This window comes from Eschrichtius robustus, chromosome 4, assembly GCF_028021215.1.
Source record: "Eschrichtius robustus isolate mEscRob2 chromosome 4, mEscRob2.pri, whole genome shotgun sequence".
NCBI lineage: Eukaryota > Metazoa > Chordata > Mammalia > Artiodactyla > Eschrichtiidae > Eschrichtius > Eschrichtius robustus.
In genome coordinates this window covers 114,558,298-114,571,235 of record NC_090827.1, presented here as the reverse complement: position 1 = coordinate 114,571,235, position 12,938 = coordinate 114,558,298, and the positions used below count along the sequence as shown (strand labels likewise).

The following is a 12,938-nucleotide window of genomic DNA, read 5'->3' as shown; positions in this document are numbered from 1 at the left end:
GAAGGGGCTTGAGGTGGGGAGGCTACCCTGGATTATCCAGGTGAGCTGCAAATGTAATTGCAAGGGTCTGTATATATGGGAAAAGGGTGGGAGGTCAGAGGTCAGAGAGAGAAGACCAAAGGATGAAAGCAGAGGTCAGGGAGAGAGAGAGAGTTGTAAACACAGAGGTGGTCTCCACAAACCAATGGTGATGCACAGCATCTACTTTGAAGTATAGAAGACAGGGGGGATCTTTTATTAAACACTATGTCCCAGAAACCGTGCCAATGTTGGGCCTACTGTCTGCCAGGACCTCCTTTCCCTTCATTTCCTTCTCCCATTCGGGTAACAGGCCTCTCTCTCAGCCCAAGAAATGAGGAACCACATAAGGGTTCAGGATAAGGCAGGCAGGTACCCTTGGAAAGAGGAAACTTGCCTGCCGGCTTGTGCTGGGCTCTCTGTGCACTTGCCTCCGGTAGGAAGCTTGCGCTCCCTCTGCTCTATGCTGGGAGGGAGGGAGGTGCCCTGTGGGAGTGGGCCTGGGGTTGCTTCCTTCTGTTGAGACTGGGTTGGCGCCTTAAATCCGGGAACGCAGAATTAACCCCAGCTTCTGAAGTCACACCCTCTAATCTAGTTTCACTTGGAATAGAGCTGACATTTTGATCTCATCTATCTGATTCCTGTGCCAATCTCTCTAATCTGTTCTGAATTTCAGAGGGGAAGGAAGGGGTTTATATATTGTATCCCCAAACCTATCACCTACATGACCTAATTTTATCCTCCCCATAACCAGTGGGGTAGATATCTTGTCCCCATTTAACAGACGAGGAAACTGAGGCTCAGCCAGGGGAGGGCTACACAGCTATGAGTGGCAGAGCTGGGATGTCAGCCTTTCTGCTGCCCTCTGCTGCCTCTGGGTGAGAGGCCATCTGAATTCCCTCCTGAGATGGAAGGAGGTGGGTATTAAATCAGGTGGAGTCAATCTGAGAGGTGAGAGGGAACAGAGTGCATCATGGGAAAGGATAACAACAGGCTGGGAGGGAACAGAGTGCATCATGGGAAAGGATAACAACAGGCTGGGAGGGAACAGAGTGCATCATGGGAAAGGATAACAACAGGCTGGGAGGGAGCAGAGTGCATCAAGGGAAAGAAGTCTGCTGCACAGAAAAGCAAGACCACCACCGAGGGAGGAGCTTCGCTCTTCTGATAACTCCCGAAAGCCCAGACCCTATTCCTCGGCAGCACTGCTTCATCCAAAGCCCCAAGCCAATGTCATCCCTCACTCTCATCAGGCCTTGCTTCAACCTGATAATGGAGGTAGAGGAATGGGCTGGCTCTCTCCGCCTCTCTGGGTGGGAGCAGCTGAGGCCCAGCTGCAGTGGCCTACCTCACTCGGGAGAACAGGACCTACAATCCACTCCAGGCCTTCTCCAGGGCGAGCAGGCTTGTAACAGCCCCCAACACTGCCGAATGCCAGGGTCAGGGCAAATTAAAATCTGAAGTCCCCTCTCTGCGAGCTTTGGAAATAGGGGAGGCTGTGAGTGGACCTGATGGGTTTGACTCCCAGCAACAACTCCCGGCGGTGAGAACGCGGACAGGGTCTCAACCTCCCGGCCCTGCTCAGATCCTTCAAGTGGTGTGAGAATTAGGTTGGATGAGGCATCCAGAGAGCCCGACTCTCCATGCTCAGTGAAGGGCGGCTCCCTTCCCTGCCCCTCACTCTTTTTCTTCATGGAAATCCAGAAAGATACAAAGTCAGGACTCAAATGTTACGAGGGGTCAGAAAATCTTAGCTTTTAAAAGCTTTTCTAAGAGTGCTGGGTTACCTAGGTTTTCTCCTCCTCTTATATAAAAATATAACCTCACCCTACCCAGCCTTTAGCTAACTGCTGCCACCTTTCTTGTCTCCTTTGAGTTATGTCCCCATTTTACATCTCAGTGATTGAGGTCAAGGAGTTAAGTGGTACCCAGGGTTACACAGCTGGGAGGTCGGAGGAAGTGGGCTGGAACCCACCATCCGGTGGTCTCATGGCAGGGCTCTTAAAACAAGATAATAACTAAAATTATCTAGCACCGCCTATGCGGCTGGCCCTGTGCTGGGGCTTTGTACACATCCTTTTATCTGTCTTCACGACCTTCATCTGGGCTTTAGTTTCCCCACTTTACAGCTGGGGAAACAGGCACTGAGCAATTATGGCAACTCGTCCCCTAACTTGCAAGTTCAACGCTGGGAGTTGAACACACACAGTTGACCTAGAACTTCCGCTCTGGACCACATGCTAGGGTGGCCACATGGAGGGTCCGCATTTAGCATTCTCTTCATCCATGGAAACAGAGCAAGTTCTTCCTGTGAGATGGTCTCAGTTATTAGGGTAACAGAACATTTCACTCTTCTAATTTGAGTTAGAAAGTTATTCAGGAAGAAACTTCAAAATGAAAGCTGTTTCTAACGCTTCTGAACTTGTGATCAGAAGTTTCGTGCAGAGCATGATTTGGGCTTCAGAATTCCTAATGATGCTTAGACAAATGAGATGGACCTTCACATGGGTCCCGGCCAGCAGAGGAGGAAGGGGTCATGCTGTGCTACAAACCTATCTCAGGCTTTCCTGTCTCCTGCCCTCCCTCCGTTCCCAGCCTTGTCTCCCTTCCATTTGACTGTTCATCAGGGGTGTGGGATGTCTGGTGCTCTGCTAGGCACGGGTGTTACATGCCCATCCTCGCCCTCCCAGATCTAGTCTAGCAGGGGAGGGAAGTGTTACACAACAATCACACAGGTAAAGAGTTCGAGGGGTACACCAGTTCCCTCGAAGCCCTGTGATTCTTGGGCCCCCACCGAGTGGACAAATATGGTGGCGGTAAAAGGCCTCTGAGCATCTAGAACAGATGTCACCAGGCCCATGTGGCTTATTTCCAGCTTGCACTCTGAGCCTCTCCACTCTTGTTTTACATTTATTTCTAACAAGCTTGGGTGTCTTGCTTCCCAGCCACAGTGCGTATCGGAAGCAGTAAAGTTTGAAAATGTGTGACATCGAGAGAGAAGTAAACAATGCTAGAAAAAGTTTTGCTGATACCAGCCAGGAGGAAGGAAGACCTAACAGAAGCTCAGCAGTTACCATCAGAGATAGTCCACATACACAATTTCATATAATCCTCAGGGCAACTCTGAAAAAAAATGAGTATATCATCTCCATTTTCCATAAAAGGAAACTGAAGTCTGGAGAAGTTGGTATGATTGGCCTCCTCTGTTCAAGAAGAGAGGAATACAGAAGAAGGAAGGGCAACCCAAGGTAGATAAGAGTACCATCATCATCATCCTTGACCTTCTAGAAGATTCCAGAAGGTTCAAGAAAACTATGGCTTCCTTGCACCAGGTTTGGCAGTTGGTCCAATTTTCATCAACCCAAGGACTTGGTAGAAACAGTGCCCTCCTTGCCCTTGTTCTTCTCACCCCATACTCTTTGCCTTCCTAAACACTCAGCTGCCTCCCATATGCCACGGGCTGCTGGAGACACAGGCACCGTGGGAAGGGCCTCCATCCTCGAGGATGGTTGGGGGGAGGGGAGCAGTGTCAGAGAGACTAAATATTTGCACAAAAGCCTGTTTTTTGTGCAAACGACAAATTCCTCAGGAGGAAGGCAGCTTCATAAAATAAGTAATTTTAAGTGACAAGTCTAATTTTAGAGCAAAGAACTTGAAAGCTATTGTGAGAAGGAGGGGAAAAAAAAAACAATATGACACTGAAAAGGAATTTAGAAATAACTAAATGTTAAATTCAACTTTCACTTGATTTTCTAGTATGTGAAAACCATTCATTGACTCTTTAGCCAAAAAGTACTGAACAATACGTAATGCTTGTTTAGGACAGTGGTTCTCAACTGGGGGCAATTTTGTCCCCAGCAGATGTTGGGCAACGTCTGGAGAAATTTTTTATTGTTATATCTGCTGTCATCTAGTGGGTAGAGGCCAGGTAAGCTGCAAAACATCCTACAGTGTACAGTGCAGTCCTCGTGGCAATGAATTTTCCAGCCCCAAATGTGCATAGTGCTGAGGCTGAGAAAGGCTGGTTTAGTGCAAGGTATAAGGTCTTAGAGATGGGCTGGCCAAACTGGCAGGGCCCCTGGTGCCAGGACATGTGAGTTTGACAGCACAGGCATCACCCACTGTGACCTTGAGCAAGTCCTTGACCCTCTGTAAGCCTCAGTTTCTTCATCTAGAAAATGGGGACGGTGCCACCTACCCTGAAGGACATTTGGAGCCAGAATAAAGTGATGAATGGAGATGTCTAGCAGTATTTACAACTGTCTTAACGTATGGACCATGTACTCCCACCCCCAAATAATTTCTGGTAAAACTAAGGGGACAGAGCAAGTCTTAAAGGGCATTTAAAGTTTTTCATTTGTGTTAGATAGCGCTCTTCCTTGGTGTCATGAATTATTTAGATTAAAAGGTAGCAAGTGCAGGGAGAGAGATTGGACTGAAGCACAGGACAGTTGGGCTCTGAGGTTGGGATTTGCTGCTAACCAGTGTTTATCCTTTTGTATGTAAGACGGAAGTAAGACTTGTCCCCTTGGCTTCCTAGGGATGACCTGGGGACACAGCCCAGTGACACATATGGGGATGCTCTGAGGGGGCCTTGGGGATCCTTCCTGCTCGGGGCTTAAGCACCCAGACCTTGTAGCCAAATGGCTGGGGCTCAAATCCCCTTTCCACCATTCCTAGCTGTGTGACCTAGGGAAACTATCTCAATGTCTCTGTGCCTAACAGTCATGCCTAGCTCACAGGGCTGCCATGGAGACAGCTCTTGGCTCATATTAAGTGCTAAGTAAGTGTGTGCTTGATTATTATTACAGCTGAGCAAACAGAGGCTGGGCAAGGGAAAGCAACTGGCCTGGTTTAAAACTGCAGGTTTGTGGTCACAGTGAGACAGAAAGCCAGGCCTCTGGATCTTGGCCCAGAGCTCTTTATTCTAGGCCATGTCAGGTTCCATGCCAAGCCGGAAGTATTACTCCTGATTTAAAGATTAAAAATAATCCTCAACAAACTAAGAATAGAAGGAAATTACCTCAATGTAATAAAGGGCATATAGTTGTTTTATATTATTTTAGACACACGAGAATTCTCATGTTTACTGTTTGCATGGTGTATCTTTTCTCCATTTTTTACTTTCAAATTGTATCTTTATGTTTAAATGTTTTTCTCTTGTAAATAGGATATACTTGAGTTTTGCTTTCAGATGCATGCCAATAATCTCTTTTACTTGGAGTATTATTTCCCATTTACATTTCATATAATTATTGATATAGTTGGGTTTAATATACCCTTTTTGTTAAAAAAAACACAAAAAAACCCAAAAAAACCCAAAACAAATCCCCCCCCAAAACAAAACAAAACAAAAAAATAAAGGGCACATACATGATAAGCCCACAGCTACCATCATACTCAACGATGAAAAACTGAAAGCTTTTCTTCTAAGGTCAGGAAGGTCTTAGAAGGATGCCCACTCTTGCCACTTTTATTCAACATAGTACTGGAAGTCCTAGCCAGAGAAATTAGGCAAGAAAAAGAAAGAAAATGCATCCAAGTCAGAAAGGAAGAAGTAAATTATCACTGTTTGCAAATGACATGTTCTTATATGTAGAAAACCCTAAGATACCACACATACACATACACATACAGAATGTTAGAACTAATAAACAAATTTGGTAAAGTTTTAGGATACAAAATCAACATGCAAAAATTAGTTGCATTTCTATACACTAACAAGGAACTATCCAAAAAGGAAATTAAGAATACAATCCCATTTTCAACAACATCAAAAATAATAAAATACTTGAGAATAAAGTTAACTATGAAGGTGAAAGACTTTTACATTGAAAACTACAAAACACTGATGAGAGAAATGAAAGAAGACACAAATAAATGGAAAGCTCTTCCATGTTCATGTATCAGAAGACTTAATATATATTAGTTAAAATGTCCATACTACCCAAAGCAATCTACAGATTCAATGCAATCCCTATCAAAATCCCAATGGCATATTTTACAGAAATAGAAAAAATAATCCTATAGTTTATATGGAACCACCGAAGACCATGAATAACCAAAACAATCTTGAGAGAAAAACAGAACTAGAGGCATCACACTTCCTTATTTCAAAATATGTTATAAAGCCACAGTAATTAAGACAGTATGGTACTGGCATAAAGACAGACATACGGACTAATGAAACAGAAGAGAGAACCCAGAAATAAACCTATGCATATACAGTCAACTGATCGACAAGGGTGCTGAGACTATTCAGTGGGGAAAGGATAATCTTTTTGACAAATGGTGTTGGAAAAACTGGATATCCACATACAAAAGAATGAAATTGGACCCTTATCTTCACTCAAAATGGATTAAAGACTTAAACATAAGACCTGGAACTGTAAAACTTCTAGAAGAAAACATAGGGGGAAAACTTCATAACATTGATCTTGGCAATGACTTTTTGAGTATGACACCCAAAGCAAAATTAGACAAGTGGGACTACATCAAACTAAAAAGCTTCTGCACAGCAAAGGAAATCATCAACAGCACACAAAGGCAACCTACAGAATGGGAGAAAATACTAGCAAACCATATATACCCGATAAGGGGCTAATATCCAAAATATATAAGGAACTCCTACATTTCAATAGCAAAAAAATAAAAATAAAGAAAAATGACAATAACAAAATCCCCCCCCCCAAAGCTTCTAAAAAACCCTGTTAACAAGTGGACAAAGGACTTGAATAGACATTTCTCCAAAGAAAACATACAAATAGCCAACAGGCATATGAAAAGAGTCTCAACATCATTAATCACCAGAGAAATGCAAATCAAAACAAGAAGAGATCACCTCATGCCTGTTAGGATGGCTACTACTTCTACTACCACTACTGCTAAGTGCTGGTGAGGACGTGGAGAACTCGGGAGCCTAGTCTAGTGCACTCTTGGTGGGAATGTCAATTGGTGCAGCCACAATGGAAAACAGTATGGCGGTTCCTCAAAAAACTAAAAATAGAGTTACCATATGATCCAGCAACTCCACTCTTGGGTTTTTATCCCAAAGAGTTGAAAGCAGGATCTTGAAGAGATATTAGCACTCCTATGTTCAATGCAGCAATAGTCACAATAGCCAAGATATGGAAATAACCTAAATGTTTGTTGATGGATGGGTGGATATAGAAAGTGTAGTATATACATTTAATGCAATATTAATCAGCCTTAAAAAAAAAGAAAGAAATCTTGTATTTTGTGACACCATGGCTGAATCTGGAGGACATTATGCTAAGTGAAATAAGCCAGTCACAGAGGACGAATACTGCACGATTCCACTGATATGAGGTATCTAAAATACTCAAACTCGTAGAAGCAGAGAGTCGAATTGCGGTTGCCAGGGACTGGTAGAGGGAAAACTCGGTGTTGCTAATCAACAGGTGTAAGGTTTCCGTAAAGCAAGATGAACAAGCTCTAGAGATCTGCGCAATATGGTGCCTAGAGCTAACAAAACTGTGTTGTGCACTTGGACGTTTGTTAAGAGGGAAGGTCTCATGTTAAATGTTCTCACAACGATAAGAAAAGAGATGGAACGCAGTCAACGCGAGGAGGGTGGTTGAGATCTCAGCACTGCTGGCTCTGGGAGCGGAGAGACATTTTTTTCCATCTATGCTTATGCAGTGGGGCTTATAGATGCACCCGAGGGGAATTTATAAAGTTATACAGGGTATGCAAATTGGAAAATTATGTCCCAGCGGAGGAGAGAATTCTGTTTAGAAATGTCATGGTTCTCAATCTAAATGCCTCGTTAAATACAGATTCCATATGTGGTTTTATGACTCCACATGCTAACTTTAAAGAGTGGATACATTCTCTCTCTGCTTTCTCAGAACAGGCAGGGTGCATTTGAGACTGTCTAGCATGACCTTGGTCTTATAAAGAGGAGGAAACGACAGGACTAATCCAAGGTCACACTGTTAACCCAGGTGCTCCCTCATTCTGCTGACCAGACCAAGGTTAAACAAATAAGTAGGGAGATGATTTCGTTTCATCCCAATGTTTCCAAAAAAAGAATTAAGAGTTGATGAAATGAGGCAGAGCCTTGTGGTTGTAACTTCCTGTGCTGTCATCTTCCCTCTCCGGACAGGAACTACTCCCCTTTCAGGTCACCTCCCCTACATACCAACAAACACCCTCCCTGCTGACTTTTGTATGCCAGGCTCATACACACAGGGCAGCTATTTTACCCAGACCTCTTCAGAAGTTCCCTTCTCCCTCCCTCTAGGCCTAGCCACACTTGTCCTGAGCTACGTAAGTGACCTCAGAGGTAGTTTGGATGCTTCGGTACAAGAATCTCCTCTATGCATCCCTGCCAAGTGGCTGGCCAGCTGGCTTGCACACTTTCATGAATGGGGAACTCACCACCCATGGAGGCAACCCACTCTTTTCCAGAAGGGACAATAATAATAATAATCCTAAGTCTGCCTCCTAGGCCTCAAATTCCTGAATTCTACCTTCTGGAGCCCCCAAGAGAGAAGGGGCGGCTTTGTCCATCCGAGGGTTAGGGAACCCCATGGAAGACTCCCTCCTCTGGTTTCCCTGCCCACATCAACTCAGGCCCCAAGAAACTTTTTCTTTAAAGCCTTGAGGTTTTCTCAGGCCAAGTTGTGCACTGAAGCCAGCCCAGCCAAGGGTACTTTTATTTAAATCATCTCAGTGTTGCTCACTTATGACTTCCTAATACCCATTTTATTAAGAAATATGACTTTTAAGTATTTCTAAGGATAAGTAATTATACTGATAGGAAGCCTTTATTAAGGGGTAATTCTGGGCTAGCTGCTTTATTGAACACCTTGCATGGATTATTTCTTTCAGTATTACGTTATCCCATTTTACAGATGTGGAAACTGAAGATCAGGTTATGTGGTTGCCCAATGGCACCGAGCTGGGGTTGGAACTTGGGCGTCCAGGCCCTGAACCGCCCCTCTCCCATGCCTCCCTCTGGTTCCTCCGCTTGTGCAGGAGCGCTCACCGCATTGAGGCCACAGAGCTGGTAACAGGCCATGGTGATGACCACAGTGATGACCTGCCAGCGGACGGAGGGACTCCTGAGCAGCTCCAGCACGGACACCAGGCGGCTGTTCCTCTGCTCGCGGCTCTCCGCCAGGACCTCCTCCACCTCTCGGGAGACGTCCTCTTTGCCCAGGAATGTCTGGAAGGCTGCCAACAGGGACAAGCACAGATTTCAGTGGGGTTAGGATGTCCGCTGTGTCTGATACTGGGTCCCACAGGGATGGTTGGTCCATCCAAGACACACTCCTTGTCAGGGATGCAGCTGGCAGGGATCTTTGAAACCATGGAGTGCCAAGCCTTTGTTTAAAAGTTGGAAAACAGAGGCCCTGAGGAGATGCAATGACTTGCCCAAGGTCACTGAGTTGGCCAGGAGAAGAGCCAAGAGAGAACTAGGCTCTCCTGATCGACCCCACAGCAAAGCAGAGCATGCCCAGGGTTCAAATCCCGTCTCTACCACTGGGTAGATGAGCAGTGCCCCGTGCCTCACATGGCTCCTGTAATGATTGGGTGATGTGACATATGCTAAACTCTGGTTCCATGAATATAACTGAGCACCTCCTGTTTGCCCGGCCCTGTGTGCTCGTCCTCATAGGAGACATCCAGACAGAGGTCAGATTGCCACTTGCTCAGGATGCCCAGGGGTCGAGTCTATCTTCAGAAGGAGGATTGAACTAAATGACCTACAGGGTTCTTTCCACAAGCCCCTCTGAAACACAGAAACCTGGGTTGGAATATTCTCAAAGAGCTAACCTTCCCAGGATTCAAGCTCACCCATGTGATTCAGGCCTTTCCCAGGCTGAACATTGCAAATTTCCAGCTTCAGTGAACCTGTCATTTTTTTTTTTTTTTTCCAAGCCCTTAATTGTGAAAAACTCCATGGACATATGCACAAATGTGGGCTGTCTGATTAGACCCCTGAGATCACAATAATCAGATCAGGGGAGACGCTTTTAGAACATGGATTTAAATATTCAGCACTTAGATATTCATCCTCCTACAGGGATGGTGGCTACGGTGACGGCTCCTGTGGACATTCCATTCCAGACACAGTGGGCGTCATCCCTAAAAACACTGCTCTGCGTCACAGGCCATGTGAAATTGCTCTTCTTAGGTAGGAAAAAAAAAAAAAGCTGTTAAATTTCTCCAGATTCTCCAAGAAGCAAGCCCATGAAGGCTCTGGTATATTATTTCCAGGAGTATATTAAAAACTGTCTCAGAATGTCTCTTTTGTAAGCTGTAATTTAATATTTTTCCTAGCATTTATTAAGGGTAAGTGGAAGAAACAGCTGAATGAGTATTGTTTCTGCAGCATGCACTAAACCATAGTATTTCTCAAAGTTCAAAAATGCAACATTCATGTGACAAAGTAGTCCTAGAGTATTAGGGCAAGAAAATATTTATCTCTCCTCCCTGACATACATGCTTTCCATATAAAATAAGGAGAACTTTAGAACTTTTTTTTTCCCTTTTCACCTTGGCTGCCAGGAAGCTCTCAGCTAAATTCAGTGTTCAACTTTTAGAGTTTCCTGGAGCAAAAATCTCTCTTCTTCCTCTTAAAAGTTCTGATCTCCTTCTTCATTTAAAGCATCCATTTAACTTTCCTGTTGTATTTGTGTTCATAAAAAGTTTGCTTCTACTTGTCCCACACCCCTTCTTCTGTGGTTCCCCTGAATGGGTGACGAAGCGTATCTCATGTGACTGGCCTGGCAGACATGAAGATGCGCCACTCAGGCTCCCTTCAGGAAAGGACTTGGCTTCTGGACTGTGAGGAGGTTGGTTAGTTGACAGCCTCCAGCTCTTAGCTTCATGGGCATCCATTTCATCTTTGAAGCCCAGGAAATGCTATTCTCATAGTGGTTCCAGCCCACGACTGAGCATGGCTGTGGTACAAGGGCACAGCCATCCTTGCCCAGCAGGGACTCATGTAATGCACAAGTGCTGTTCCGGGGCTCCCTCCGGGGCTGGCAGAGACCTTGCCAGGTGGCCTTGTGGTCTGACGCTCGCCCTGCTCAATCCTGCTGCGCCCTTTCCCTGCCCAGCTGTTACTCCCCAGGGAAACGTCTGTACTCCTAACTCCTTCTCAGCCTCTGTTTCCTGAAGAAGCCAACCTGCAACAACTAAATACTTGACAGGGCAAAATCATCAGTCAGCTTCACTCTATTTCCAACTTTGGAAGTGCCAAGCTGCTTTGGTTCTCACACCTTATCCTGAACTATCCCAGTAGTCCATAACTGCTCTCCTGGGTCCAGTCTTCTCGTGCCCTGTGGAGCTCTGACCATAACCCTCTCTGCACACTGCAGCATCAACACCCATCTCACCAGTGCACTTGATTCTAAAAGGCCCCCTGGCCTCTACACTCTGCACAGAGTGAAGCTCAGGCTCCATGGCCCAGCCCATGGCTCTCCTTCAGCTTCTCTCCTGCTGCCCCCATCTTTGCATGCATCTCTCTTGGATGTGCAAACATGCATCTCATCTTTCCTACACACGCTGTGCTTTCTTGCTTCTCTGCACTTGGCCATGCCCTTCCCTCTGCCAAGAATGTCCTTCCTGCCTTTCCTTGCCAGGCTAACTTCTCCTCCCTTCCGATGCCAGAGCCTAGGCTCTCACAGCCCTCTGTACTTTCCCACCTCGGTGCTTTCTCCCCACACTGTCATCGGCACCTCCTTTCCACCTGCTGTGAGCACCTTGAAGCTCAGTTCCTGGTGCCCGGTGGAGGGCAGGTGCCAAGTTCGCGCTTGTTGATCTGAGCTGAACCAACCCAGCTGGCAAACCGACTGCCTTCCCTGAAAGCAGCATTTCTCCACCTTGGCACTTCTGACATCTGGGGCCAGAGAACTCTCTGTGATGGGAGCAGTCCTGTGCATTGTAAGGCGTTTAGCAGCATCCTCTGCCCTCTTACCCACTAGATGCCAGAAGCACCCCCTCAGTGTGACAATCAAAAATGTCTCCAAGCATTATTTAAAACAGCCAAGACATGAAACAACCCAAGTGTCCATTGATGGATGAATGGATACAGAAAATATGGTATATATATATAAACACACACACACACACACACACACACACAATGGAATATTATTCAGCCTTAAAAAAGAAGGAAATCCTGCCACTTGCAACAACATGGATGGACCTTGAGGGCATTATGCTGAGTGAAATAGGTCAGACGGAGAAAGACGAATACTGTGTGATCTCAGTTATGTGTGGAATCTAACTCTCCCCACCCCAAACCAAGCTCATAGACACAGACAACAGATCGGTGGTCGTCAGAGGAAGGAGGTGGTAGGTGAGTGAAATGGGGGAAGGTGGTCAAAAGGTACAAACTTCCAGTTAGAAAATACATAAGTCCTGGGGATGTCATGGACAGTACGGTGAATATAGTTGATAATACTGTATTGGATATTTGAAAGTTGCTAAAAGAGTGTGTCAAGCGGGGGCCTCAGAGAGCCTTGTGGCCTGGCACAGGGGCTCAGAGGTCCCTCCCAGGTGGGAGACCCCCATAGATGTCCACCAATACTAAGAAAAGCTTGCTTTGCTCAAAACCTGCCCATGGCGCCTGGCTGGACACAGAGTCCTTTGGGGCAGGAAGGGAGTGAGTGGCTTCCTTAGGTAAATTCTAATGTCCTCTTTTCCCTGGAGGCCATGGGCCTGTGGTTAATGGGGGGACATGGCTTTGAATCCTCCTCTGCCTCAGCCTCAAGGCCAGCAGGTCTATGGCCGGGCCAGTGACCGCAGTCCAGGATGTCTTGCGGGGGGGGGTGGTTTGGCTTTGCCTGGCTCTGCTGATGGGCAGATAACTGAGTTTCAGGTACCCCAGGCATATCATCGACTCTGATCAGTTCTACAGAACACAGAGCCCTTGCGGGGGA

At 45.9% G+C, this 12,938-nt stretch overlaps 1 protein-coding gene across 3 annotated transcripts in view; it reads right to left on the bottom strand.

The window, feature by feature from the left end:
- SLC2A9 (solute carrier family 2 member 9) overlaps positions 1–12,938 on the bottom strand; it is a 209,077-nt gene that overhangs the window by 81,761 nt on the left and 114,378 nt on the right. For all 3 annotated transcript variants that reach the window (XM_068542280.1, XM_068542278.1, XM_068542279.1), the window contains one exon: positions 9,032–9,219. In XM_068542280.1, the coding sequence (XP_068398381.1) occupies positions 9,032–9,219 (188 nt within the window). The remainder of the gene's footprint in view (positions 1–9,031; positions 9,220–12,938) is intronic.